The sequence below is a fragment of the Magallana gigas genome, chromosome 8 (assembly GCF_963853765.1).
Source record: "Magallana gigas chromosome 8, xbMagGiga1.1, whole genome shotgun sequence".
NCBI lineage: Eukaryota > Metazoa > Mollusca > Bivalvia > Ostreida > Ostreidae > Magallana > Magallana gigas.
The window spans coordinates 33,459,460-33,472,954 of NC_088860.1; the positions used below are offsets into that span (position 1 = coordinate 33,459,460).

The following is a 13,495-nucleotide window of genomic DNA, read 5'->3' on the forward strand; positions in this document are numbered from 1 at the left end:
ATTTTTAAGAATTATTTTATTGATATAAACTTGTGAATATATCCAATCATCTATACTGGATCATATGAAAAGACATTTGTGAAAGATAGATACTCGAATTCTTGTTATGAAATAATGATGAAGCAATAACATAAAATATTTCCGGATATATAATATCTGACCAGAATCATTACGAAATTATTCTTACAATGGCGACCGTTGGAGGCATGTGCGTGAGAACTGTCACATCGATTTCAAGATGTTTGCGACAAAGTATTCACCAAAGAGCAACATGGAATGGGTAAAATATTGAACAGTTTATACATTTCTTAAAATATACTTGCTTTATCGTGATATTTCTAACCTATATTTGTTTTTATCCTTAAAATTCTCAAGGTTACGAAACCCGTTGCATCTTTGATACTGAAGTCTTTCAAATAATATGATTTCAAAGTATTGAACTTTAATTTTTTTGTTTGTTATGTTGCAATAAACGTACGAATGTTTATGATATGTTTGTTTAGACCTCGGATTTAACATTTGTATGCTTGTGTAAACATTGCATAAGCCATGAAAGAAAATGTTATAAAATGTTACTGATTGAAAAATTCATTGTTTTCAGTAAAGAAATAAGTGAACAAAAGTAGATGAAATGTTAATGGTCAACCCTAGGAGTGATTTATTGTTAATTTAAATATGCAGATTAAGGTTCAAGTAAATTTTCATTAAGAGTAACTCAGGATAGGGTCAAAATCTTTTAACATCTGTAATGGGATGGGAGAAATGATGATGGACCAGACCAGGGTTTGAAACTGGGACCCCTGAATCTTTAGTCAGGTTCTTTACCCACTAAACTCTCTGTAGGGTGCATATTCTAACCTGGCTGACCATCGCTTTCTAAACCCCTTAAATGATATTTGCCTTCGAAGATCACCATTACAAGGCCTCTTCCCCTGGCAGGAGTTAACCTGTAAGTTCCAGGGGTTGGCCCAGCACCAAATATACTCAGATGGGAGAAATAATAGGGCTGGGACGATACTTTACTTAGCCGATTCTGTACATATCATGATTCATGAGTTGCAATACGATACATATCACGATACATTGCAACTTAATGAAAACATGAGTAAGGGATTAAAATTTATTATATCTGTCAATATATTACCGCATGTCCAAAGTTATTTCAACATATTTAAAATGAGCGTTGCACAATTAACAAATAACTTTAGTCTTATATTCACTACTTTTTCATAAACAAGTAATCTGAAAGTTTTCCACACTCCAGATTTAGCTTCATAACAGTTTTGACAACTTTATGAGGTTTTCTGCCATCTTAATTTGTACTTTCACATTAGGCGCGCGGACTAAAAATGGCCGATCTATGAAGCTCGGATGTTTTGGATAATATAAAAAAGTTCACAAAGTTATCGTTTTATTAATGGTAAATGTATTGATCCAAATATTGTCAAAATAAATACCATGATGCATCGGTGGATCGTCCCATCCCTAAGAAATAATGACCAGGATTTGAACCCAGGCCCCCTAAATCTTCAGACAGATTGGTGCTCTGTACATAGCTACCAACTTAGCTATCTGTTGTCGGTATTCAAACAATACGTCAACATAATTGATTATCAGCTTGTAATCAAAAGTGGAAAACATATAAAAAGTTTTTTTTGCTCAAATTTTTTTTTTCTGTTTTTATTTTTCACAGTGCTTTAGGAATGCATTTCTAATGATCAAATAAAATTTGAGAGTCATTCATAGAGTTATATGCAAGATACAGGGCTTACAATTCTTTGTCATCTAAACAAGGCTCGTGTCTCGTTTTTGTTTACATAGGTTCAATATACCAGTAAAAACCTTATTGAACTGATTTGTCTATCTTCTTATTCATTTTAAGCATAAATAGACAGTTTCTAACATTTAACACATTCATTTTAAGTCTGAAACTAGAATTTTCACTTCAACATTCAAAATGTAAACACAGACTTTGTTTACATTGAAAAGAATTGTAAGCTCTGTAACTCGCCCATAACTCAACGAATGACACGCAAATTTAGGTTGCCCATTTAAAATGCCCTAGTGAAGCATTGTTAAAATAAAAATCAGAAAAATAGTTTTTGACCAAAATCGTGACCATGCCCCTTTAAAATAATACAATTATAAAGTTGACATAGATATTTTTTTTAAATGCACTTTTTCAATATCTTCATGCATTGCTTTTCACTCTGCATGGTACTTTAGTTGCCAGTTGACCTAATTTTGTCAGATTGCATGCACCTGAGACAGGCGAATTCAAATGCTGTCATGAAATGTTGTGTGCACAATGCGTAGCCATTTACAAGTAATAATCTCATATGATGATAAGTCCTACACATGATATTTTGTTCACACAAGATTATATGTCATATATATCAATTCATGCAAAATAAGTCATTGGCACAAGATATTATGTTGCATGAGAGAGCTGGAAGAAAATGTGTGTTTGAAATAATATACCACCATAATATAATGTCAGACATAAACTCACACAAAAAAAATAGTTTAAAAAGCTGTACAGTAGTTCAACATTATTAGTTAATTGGTCCTAGCTTGGAGGAAAAAAAGGATTCCAGAAAAGAAGATTGTATTTAATGTGCAAGAAACAGTGGATTTGACTTGCAACTCACTTCATCATATCCATGTTTGAGACACCTTAATAGTTTCACTGTATACTCTTATTTCACAAGGACATTCAGATTCTATGTTTAATAGGGTCTAAGGATTTTTTGATGGGGTCTTAAAGAATTAATGTCCAGTATTTGAAAAATGAGATGTTCACCTTTTCAAATGAAATGTCATTATTTTCACATTGTTTTTTTTTTCTTTTTTCATTTTTTTCCCCCAAGTCTAAGGAACTTGAAGATTAAATTTTATTTTGCTTACAAAAATTTTTTAAAGCATTCATATAAGGCCATCGTTATAAAAAAATAATTGTATGGAATTGCTGCCTGGATGTTTCTTTATTTATTCTTTATTTTTTGCTAATATACCCGGTAATTTCATCAGCGGGGGTATTTCAATGAGGCGAGAGGCAATTCCAAACAATTGTATTCTGGCCTTATATAGAAGAGGAAAGTAAATATTTACATGTACAAGTTTTATACTAGCTGATATAATCTTCTGTTGAGCCAAATCTGTTGTTAGTGTGTAGTTAAACAGACTGTATATATTTTCCAAGAATTAAACCATAGATTACATTATTTTTGTCTCTCTTTTTTTCACAGACTTCAGCATAGACGGCTCTGTACAACAAATTCTGACACAAAATCAAACAAAGAGGGAACAGAAAAACCAGGCGCAGAAAACACTAATGACGATCCACAGAAAGTCATAGAGAATTTGAAGGCAGATGGTGAAAAACTGAAAACAGAGGCAAAAGATTTTAAGGTGATATATTAAGTTAATTTGTTTTGGTTCAAAATTTACGTGGTAGTTATTATTATAATAAATTTTATTTAGATTTATATGATGGGCCCCAATTTAACGAAGATTACGCTATTTAAGTTGTGTACAAAAAAATTCAATGCTAGCTGGCATAATAATTTGGGAAAATACAGTACATCATGCTGTATATATTGACTTGTTTTTTCTGTCAATCTGACTAGTACCAGTATATTGCAGGTGATTTATTTTATTATTTTTTAATTTTTTTTGGTCTGATGGATCAAAGGGTTTTTAATTAACTCAACAGCTCTGTTATTCTCTGGGAATAGTCAAAGAGTTATCTCTCTTTCAATGTCAAAGAGTTTGTTACATGTAAAAATTGTTAGAAATGGCAACGGTCTGAGCCCCCTTCCAGTAAGCCGGAAAAGTTCTTAGTAGGTCCAAGGTTTATGATTAAGAAAGGCTTCAGCAATTCAAGTGTACATACTATGATAAATGAAATATTTTTGTCTTTAGAAGTTGGTATGGATGTTCAGTTGTTCTGTAACAGTGATTTGACAGCTTACTTGTTGAACCTCCTGGGATGTTTTCAAGACTCCCCGAGAAGAACAAAAGTTTCATGGATTAATGTATTAAAATCTAATTTCCAGTTAGAATAAAAATCGAAATTTCAGAGAAGGCCGATATATCACATTGGATTTTAAATCATAATACTGTTTACAGAGTTATTTTTGCCGTATGTAATTTTTGCCCTTCTTCACTTGCAAATAGTTTCGCCCCATCTTGAATTCGCCCATACACAGTTGTCTTTAAAGAAAGTTAATATTGGCATTCGCCCATTCTTAAATTCGCCCGCTGGCGATGAGGGTGAAAATAAAACAGGGGCAAATATTTCTCTGTGTACAGTATATTGCACATTAAATTTATTGCATTATTTAAACTTCATTTAGATCACAACATTGTAAGGAAGATCCTTAATATCACTTAACTGAGACAGTAACTATTACATGTACCATAGTGGGTTTTTTTCTATAAAATTATTTGTCTTATAGAAAATATCAGGTAGTCTTGATTATTTTACAATTTAAATAATATCACTCCTTTGGATTATAATTTTTTTAACTACCTGATAGGACCACCTACTGATTATACTGTTAGCTTTGACTTAGAACCATTTTAACAAGAGCTTGTACTTAAGGTAGTTGTATCAAACAGCAATGTGACGTACTGGCGGTAGGCCTGTCTATTTCATTGCTGGCCACTCAGCCATGGCTCTTTGAAATCAACAAGATTTGTCTGGCTTTTGAGCTAAGGCTACCCATTTGGTGCATATTTCGCTTGAAACCGTGTCATTTTAAACTTGTTTTGACGCAAGAAATAGATAGCTACGTCCCACCGAAAGTCCAAGGTCTTGTTAAAATGGTTCTTGTTTGGTCTGCTGTTTCACCATAAGGAAGCCAGTATTCTCAAACTCGTTTCTCTGGCTTTGCAGGATGTCAGCTGGTGGTCCAAGTTATCTCTGTCAGGGAAAACGCTGTTTCAGCGCGGTAGCAACGATGACAATAATTGGAAGGTTGGATCAAGCTGAATTTAGAGTTATCTTTCTTTGTTTTATAAAGACACAAGTAGATTACTGCATTAAGAATATCTGATCTGCATCAAAGGTTTTTATGTTATTCACTACATTTAGGTACCTAGTACAGTATACACAGGGTTATTGACAAACTTGGACATAGATTTAGCAGGGTAATTTTAAAAAATTGGAACTTAAATATATCATATAGATCTTTTGACAAATTTAAAAATATGTCATCATACAGACACTTACTTTAGATCTGCTTCAATTATAATATTGTTAAAATAGTTACCGGTATTAATTTAAACTGTCTGTATAACTATTGGAAGTTTTGGGGTTTGTTTTGTGTTAATAATTTTCATATGCTTTACAAACTAGTGTTTCTTATTTCAGGTAAATTTCTTAGACCCATGTTTTATTTTATAAAAAAACATGTTTCTTATAAAAAATAATGTGATTTTTAAAATCGCTGAAGAAAGGAAATCTGAAGTCTACCTCAAAAATCATTTACAATTGTAGTGACTATATAGCAGAGAAAAGGATTAATTTAGAAAACTGTTTCAATTTTATTGCTTTTGACTTTATATTTGTGTCCTGTCTTGGATGTAAATTGGTTCTATGGAGTTGCACGTATATACATGCCTAAATCTGAGTAGAGGTGGTACAAGAATCAGATTTATATGCATGTAGCACAGACTATATATATCAGGTTAGACTTATGTTGGAAAAGGAATAGAAAGGAATTCAAATGAACTGCCATGTCAACAAATTGCCTTGTCCAATCTTATGCATTACTCGAAGAATTTCCAAATACAAAAAAGGGCAGGTCAAATAAGTTTGAAAACACTCTAATTGATGAAAAAGTGATGAATGATTTTATTCTTTTGAGAACTGAATTAATGTCTATTACTTCAATTTACCCCACTTATTGACTTTTTTGAAACGATTTTTATCTATTAAATTGGAAATCGATTCGGAGTGAATCAGCTTGAATTTGTTATTGTGTGAACGTTATTGACTGCTTTTCTTTGACCATGCCGACAAGTTTATCAACATCTCTAGGTGGCAATAAATAATTCTTGCAATTTTTTAAAGTTGCAATATTATGCACTTAAAATTTATAATGTTTGAACTTTTTAGCAAAACGTACTTGCTGATCATGTTAAAGTCATGCAAAAAGTTACAACATGCAGTAAATTGGGCAAATTGGGTCTTATCTTCAAATATGTACATATCAAAAAATGAAAAATATTGCACCAAAATGCTCAGCACACTCGATGATACCCAGTACATTTAAATTTATTATTCTCTTGTCGGAGCCCTAAACACCTATTTTAGAGATCGTGAAATCTGATACAGGCAGTAAATACGGCTGTTCAACAATCCATTTTGAGTAATAGTTTACATGTTGACTGTCTTATCAAAGAATTGTCTCTAATAAGCACCTCATGGCACGTTGCAGTCTATGACTTGTCCCCTTATAAGTGATTGAGTGCCGTCTGCTTTGATTGATTGTCGTCTGTCATATTCCAGCAAAACCAGGTACATGCACTTTAGTTTTGGGATGTAGTCAAACGTTTGTAAGACCTCAGTATTAAAGAGTGCTAGACCTCAGTGTTACAGAGGTTTACAGCCCCCAGTAAAATCAACATCAGAGAGACCATGGTCTGCTGGAGCCTCTTGTTCTTTGGGGCCCCAGGAAATGGTACAATGCAACCTTCTTTTGTCTGTAGTCTGAGCTGCAAATGTACTGGAAATGAAATGAAAATGATGTGTCATGTCGAAAGTTTAATTGTGTCACTGTTGTGACATGCTTCATTGGAATTTATCTCACACAAACTCCAGAAAAACTGAAAATTAATTTTGTGCATAACAATAATTTGCTTTTAACGTGTAGCATTATCATTATCACAGGTCCTTGTCACTTAAAGATAGATTACAGTGGGCAGAAATATTAGACTTGTGGGTGCAGATTTTATTTTTCGTCATCTGGCTTTGAGAAATACAAGAGCTAGTTATAAAAAAAAAATCAAGCATTCTCAGAATAAATTGTTTTCAAAGAAAGGATTTTTTTTTTATTGATTTTATTTTTAAGTCTGCAAATTCTTTGAAAGGTGCCGTTCAGCTTTTGTTTTTAAACTGACATTTCGTTTATCCCTTACTACTTATTTGCTAAGTCTCATTACGGTAATCGCTTTATGCTTGACAAAGGTTGATTCACTTTACAATACGAAATGAAAAGTCAGGGGAGAAAAATGTCAAACCATTTTTGTAATGTTATGCTTTTTTCAAAGTAATGTATTTTATTTGTATTTTCTTTATCTCTCTTTTTTATAGGATTTATTTTCACTTTTCTTATTATATTTGCAATTTAGTGACCTTTTAAAAGTGTTGATTAGGCAATAATCAAATATGAAAATGATATTTGATACCGAATGTTAGTATCAGCTTCTTTTTTTTATATTGAAAATTGTTTACAAATGAGAGACCTATATTGATGGTGTCCTTGCCTTGAAGAAAAACAAAGGCTTTTATTAAAGCATTTTTGATCATACAGTCTTTTGCTTCCATAAAAGCTTATAAAAAATAAAAAAAAATATTCCAGCCTGTTTTTCAAGAAAGAACCTCCACGTTGTTTGAGTACAAAATGTTCAGTACTGGATATGAAAGTGTAGATGGATAGAAAGTCTTTGATCTAGCTGGCAATATAAAGTATGCTAACATATCCCATACACCTACAAAAATAGCAAGAATGAAAGAAAATGGTCTAGATAAAAGAAAAAAGGAAGTCTAAATGCACTGAATGTTGGCCTACCTAAATTATATCTTAATTTGGTCTTGTCACGTCGAACATGAAAAAGAAATTTTTTTCGGGGGGGTGGGGGGGGGGGGGGTAGATGGTGGTTATATAAAACAGTCAGACCTTGCAAAGCATGCCATATGTACTTTACTCCTCAAAAAATAAGTCTGGCACGGAGGAAACGTTTTGCACAAGACATAAACATGTCAATCCAGACACTGAACGTGGTTAAAGATGCTTTAGGAAGTAACTTAATGCTGTGATGTGAAATCATAATATTCAGCGTAAATCCTGAAATGATGTCGCTGTCAGATAAGTCATGTTTTGTAAGAGGAGATGAAAGATGGATGTTGGTCCTATAAAGAGACGCGAACACAGAATATTGAATAGCTATACGCGGAATCAATGAAAAGAATGTCATTCACTTGTGTTGTACCTTTCATTAGGTCCTCAAACATCGCTGATCAAATTGTTGATTTATATAAAATTAATGATAATTATTGGTAGTTATAGGTTAACGCAGGGTAAAATAGACTATTGTGACTGAAATTATCCTTGCTGATATACTGTGTTCAAAGAAACCACACACATATTTGAATGAAAAAAATATATGTCATTAAATATAAAGTTAATTGTATGACTATGCATGAATGTATTGTTATGCAAAGTTTTATTGATTAAAATTTTTATAGGACAAAATAATTAGATTGATGAAAATTTTGTTATAGGACAAGTACATGCGAGCATTGGCAGAGACGGAAAATGTCCGACAACGGATGACGAAGCAGGTCAGTGATGTACGACTTTTCGGGATCCAAGGTTTCTGTAAGGACCTGCTGGAAGTGGCGGATATCCTCCAACAGGCAACACAGAGCGTGCCCGAGAAAGAACTACAGGAAAACAAACACTTGCGGGACCTATACGATGGGCTTGTGATGACCGAGGCGCAGTTACAGAAGGTCTTCTTGAAACATGGACTTGAACAAATTATTCCTCAAAAAGGAGACAAGTTCGATCCTCATTTTCACGAGGCTTTGTTTCAAGTTCCAGCGGAAGATCCAAGCATGGCCTCCAATGTTGCCACTGTCGAAAAATTGGGATATAAACTCCACGAGAGAACCTTGCGGCCAGCACTAGTGGGTGTGTTCAAGTCTTGATGAGCCATTGGACCAGATTCATTGTGACGTCGTCTTGTGTATTCATACATGAACATCCAGACCATGTTGCCATTTCTCAATGTCCAAGTTGAAAAATGAAAGAGAATTCAAAAAACTTCTCTTACACTACTGGAATATATTATGAATGTGTCCATTGAACTAGTTTCAAGACTTCTAAGCTTTGAATAGATAATTGATTTGAGAATTGATTCTACAGATGTATGAATTAATTACAAAATTGATAAAAATGGTCTATTACGGTATATTAGTGTTTTGAAGGACAGATTTGATTTCAACATGCTTTGAATAGTATTGTACATGTATTTGGGTGTAACAGCATGAAAATAAAATCTTTTCATTGATAAACAGAGGGAGTGGATTAATTTTCATTCATACTCAAAAGAAATCCAGTGGATGATTACACTATGCAGTAAGGTTAACAGTCATACTAAATATTGAAAATCTTTGCAATATCTATGTGTCCTCTACAGTCCTCAAGCTATCAGAAGACAATAACATCTGGTACACAACTACAGATGCTGACAACTTACAATTCATGCCTTTAAGTTTTTCAAAATGTATATAAGCAAAGAAAGAAACACTTTTCTACATGTACTTGATTATACACAAGTTAACACTACTTGCACACACAAGAATAAACACTGCTTAAAAAAGCATTGCTTTACAAGAAGTAAACATTGTTTTACAAAACTACAGAGAAACAAACATTGCTTTACAAGAAGCAAACATTGCTTTACAAAACTACATAGAAGTAAACATTGGTTTACAAAACTACACGGAAGTAACGTTGCTTTACAAAACTACACAAAAGTAAACATAACTTTACAAAACTACACAGAAGAAAACATTGCTTTACAAGAAGCAAACTTTGCTTTACGAAACTACAAAGAAACAAACATTGCTTTACAGGACTACAAAGAAACAAATATTGCTTTACAAAACTACACAGAAGTAAACATTGCTTTACAAGAAGCAAACATTGCTTTACGAAACTACAAAGAAACAAACATTGCTTTACAAAGCTACACAGAAGTAAACATTGCTGTACAAAACTAAACAGAAGTAAACATTGGTTTACAAAACTACACGGAAGTAACGTTGCTTTACAAAACTACACAAAAGTAAACATAACTTTACAAAACTACATAGAAGTAAACATTGCTTTACAAAACTACTCGGAAGTAAACATTGCTTTACAAAACTACAAGAAGCAAACATTGCCTTACAAAACTACAAAGAAACAAACAGTGCTTTACAAAACTGCACATAAGTAAACTGCTTAACAAAACTAGTAAACATTGCTTTACAAGACTACAAGAAGTAAACATTGCTTTACAAAACTACACAGAAGTAAAGTTAACATTGCTTTACAAAACTACACAGAACTAAACATTTCTTTATCTGACTACACAGTAACAAACATTTCTTTACTACACTACAGTGAACAAACATTAATTCTGTACTATAGCTAGATTACACAGAAACAAACATTGAAATACCAGACTACACAGAAATAAACATTACAATACTACACAGAAACAAACATTTCTGTACTATTATAATAGCTAGATTACACAGGAACAAACATTTCTGTACCAGACTACCCAGAAACAAACATTTCTGTACTAGACAACACAGTAAACAAACATTTCTTTACTAGCCTGCACAGAAACAAACATATTTTAATCAGCCTACACAGAAACAAATATTTCTATACTAGACAACACAGAAACGAATATTTTTTAACCAGCCTACACAGAAACAAACATTTCTTTACCAGCCAACGGCCATTGAAACAAACATTTTTTTTACCAGCCTACGGCCATTGAACCAAACAGTTCTCTACCAGAATCCAACAAAAACAAACATTTCTTTACCACACTACACAGAAACGAACATTTTTTAACCAGCCTACACAGAAACAAACATTTCTGTACTAGAAAATACAGAAACAAACATTTCTGTACTTGACTATACAGAAACAAACATTTCATTACTAAACTACACAGAACAAACATTTCTTCACTAGAATATACAGAAACAAACATTTCTGTACTAGACTACACAGAAACAAACATTTCTTTACCAGACTACACAGAAACTAACATTCCTATACTACACAGAAACAAACATTTCTGTATTTGACTACACAGAAACAAACATTACTGTACTAGACTACACAGAAACAAACATTTCTTTACCTGACTACACAGAAACAAACATTGCTTAACCAGACTACACAGAAACAAACATTTTTGTACTAGACTACACCAAGAACATACGCAGAAACAAATGTTGCTCACTTGACTTGTAAATGATCAAACACTGCCATACTTTACTATTTACAAATGAATTGTATCATTACTTGACTTCGCATATTTCATTACACTGCTCTTCACAATACATTACTAGTAATTTACAGAAACAATTTTTCTTTACTATATATACTCATCTGGTTTTAAAAAAATATTGTTGGTTTACTTCTGTCTGTGCATGAGCTTAATCCACTGAAGGTAAACAAATACTATAACAAAATTTAAAGAAACTTCATACTATTTTAACACAACAGCAAACATGTATTCAAGGAACACGTACATTGCCTTAAAAGACTTCAGAAACATGAGTAATAATCCTTGTAGAATTATAATAAGTATACGATAGAAAATTAGTGATATTTGAGTACACATGTGCATGGATTTGGACATTTATGATTTTCTATACTAACTCGTCTAAATGTATGCTTGGAAAAGAACAACTACATGTCAAAGATGGAAACTTGCAATAATTTGCTCAGATGGCAGAGTGACTTGAGTACATTATTTTTTACCAACAAACAGCCAGTTAGTCTAATAAAATACATCATATTGATTCGTTTGGTATTAGTGTTTTATCCGATTTGAATGATCCCCAAGGTCATTCTGGAGGCATTTATGACTAGGACTTCAAGAAAAAAAGACATAAAAAGAGAGGAAGAAGAATATGGGAAAAGACTGCTCTGGGACAGCTGCCATATTTCATCGTTTCTTGATTCAGAAATCTATCAATGAGATTAGACATTTATTATTCAACACATTGAAAGTTCATTTAATATAGGAGAGATAAAATCATTTAAAAATCTGAGGTGGTCTCTGCATTAATGTAGGATCATCGATTGTAATGGAAATAATTCTGTTGGTTGTCCTTTTTAATAACACTCTAACTAGCAAAGTTTGGGGGAAGGGGGTACTCAGTACTCTGTCCGTCTGCCCGTCCGACTTCGTGTCCATAACGTACAAATATATTTTAAATATCAGAGGTTCATACTTACGAGGGCTCGACAGTCGGGACATTTTAAGACTATATTAATAGTGTTAGGAAATCCCTATCTCTGTTAGTCCCTCATACTGTTATTGGCCATGGTCAGCTCATTGAACTTTTCTCGTTTTTATGAATAATATAATCATTCCATCAATAAAAAGGCGAAACTGTTCAGTTTCACAGCGCTTTCCAATTGGTGAATTTATCTTCACAAAAGTGTGAAGGAGCCAATCGTAATACCGGTAAGTCATGAATTACATGTAGTGATGGGAACAAAAGGATTTGGTCGACCGTTAGTAAATGTATGGAAGAGTGGTCATTAGTTTCCGACGATTTTTTAAAAAGTCACTACTGTACATGCATGGAAGGCAGCCATAATGGATATAATATATTTTCAAATAACATATATTTTAATGCATCTACATGATAGATAATTTGCTTTTAGACGGAGACCAGAATGCAGATTTATCACATCGCAAAATCAATTTCAGTGTCTTTGAACATATTTTAAAAACAATAAAAATAACTACACGTACATAAAATGCTTTGAAGCATGTGTTCCTAATTTCTCTGACACAATTTTATTACACGTGGGAAGATGTTGTTTTGTAATGATCATTGACCCGAATCATTGTGTAATTATTTAGTACAACTAGAGTAAAGGTCACTTCAGCATCCATACGGCGAAATATCGGTAATATATATAGGTTGAGGACAGGTGTTTCTCTATTCTCGTACATATCCGTTCAAAAGAGACAAGATCAGATTTTACGGTATCTGGAATGAATTTTTTATACTTAAGTTAAAAGTGTGCGTATACCTTCTCAGTTAACCTAACCTGTACCCCTCCTTGATATAGCACCATATTAATTACCCCAAATTTAATACAAAAATTCTCATAAACTTCCCGTATCAATCCATTAACCATGTCGTCGTGCCGAAGGCTATCAATTTGTGTGCTATCAGAAATGTATTTTTATTTCCAAGTCATGAATCTTCACTCTCTATATCAGCAATTGATATTCGATGTAAGATTTAATATGACTTTTTCGCTGTTAATGTTATTGCTAATCTTCATTGCTAAAGAGTACACAAAGTCACAGGTTATGTAAAAGTGTTTATTAATAAAAAAAAAATTTCATCATCGTCAAGGTTAATTTAAACCCATTAAAAACCGTTTGGATTAGCGTTGATGGCTGCTTTATAATAAACACATGAAAGACCTAGAATCCCTGT

At 32.9% G+C, this 13,495-nt stretch overlaps 1 protein-coding gene across 2 annotated transcripts; it reads left to right on the top strand.

The window, feature by feature from the left end:
- Window positions 1-119: 119 nt before the first annotated feature.
- Window positions 120-9,307, top strand: LOC105334316 (grpE protein homolog 1, mitochondrial). 2 transcript variants are annotated; one of them, XM_011437706.4, is made up of 4 exons: window positions 120-280; window positions 3,249-3,411; window positions 4,901-4,981; window positions 8,513-9,307. In XM_011437706.4, exons 1-4 carry the CDS (start codon window positions 189-191, stop codon window positions 8,939-8,941), a joined length of 765 nt encoding a protein of 254 aa, XP_011436008.3. In that variant the 5' UTR covers window positions 120-188; the 3' UTR covers window positions 8,942-9,307. The 2 variants fall into 2 exon arrangements, with proteins under 2 accessions (XP_011436008.3, XP_011436009.3); XM_011437707.4 differs by lacking the exon at window positions 4,901-4,981.
- Window positions 9,308-13,495: the final 4,188 nt, after the last annotated feature.

What these genes read in the sequence shown, in the direction of transcription:
- LOC105334316 (XM_011437706.4), top strand. Translation starts at nt 189, where the DNA reads ATGGCGACCGTTGGAGGCATGTGCGTGAGAACTGTCACATCGATTTCA. An exon ending in CAAAGAGCAACATGGAATGG is followed by an intron (nt 281 to 3,248) that starts GTAAAATATTGA and finishes TTTTTTTCACAG; the next exon opens with ACTTCAGCATAGACGGCTCT. An exon ending in CAGAGGCAAAAGATTTTAAG is followed by an intron (nt 3,412 to 4,900) that starts GTGATATATTAA and finishes CTGGCTTTGCAG; the next exon opens with GATGTCAGCTGGTGGTCCAA.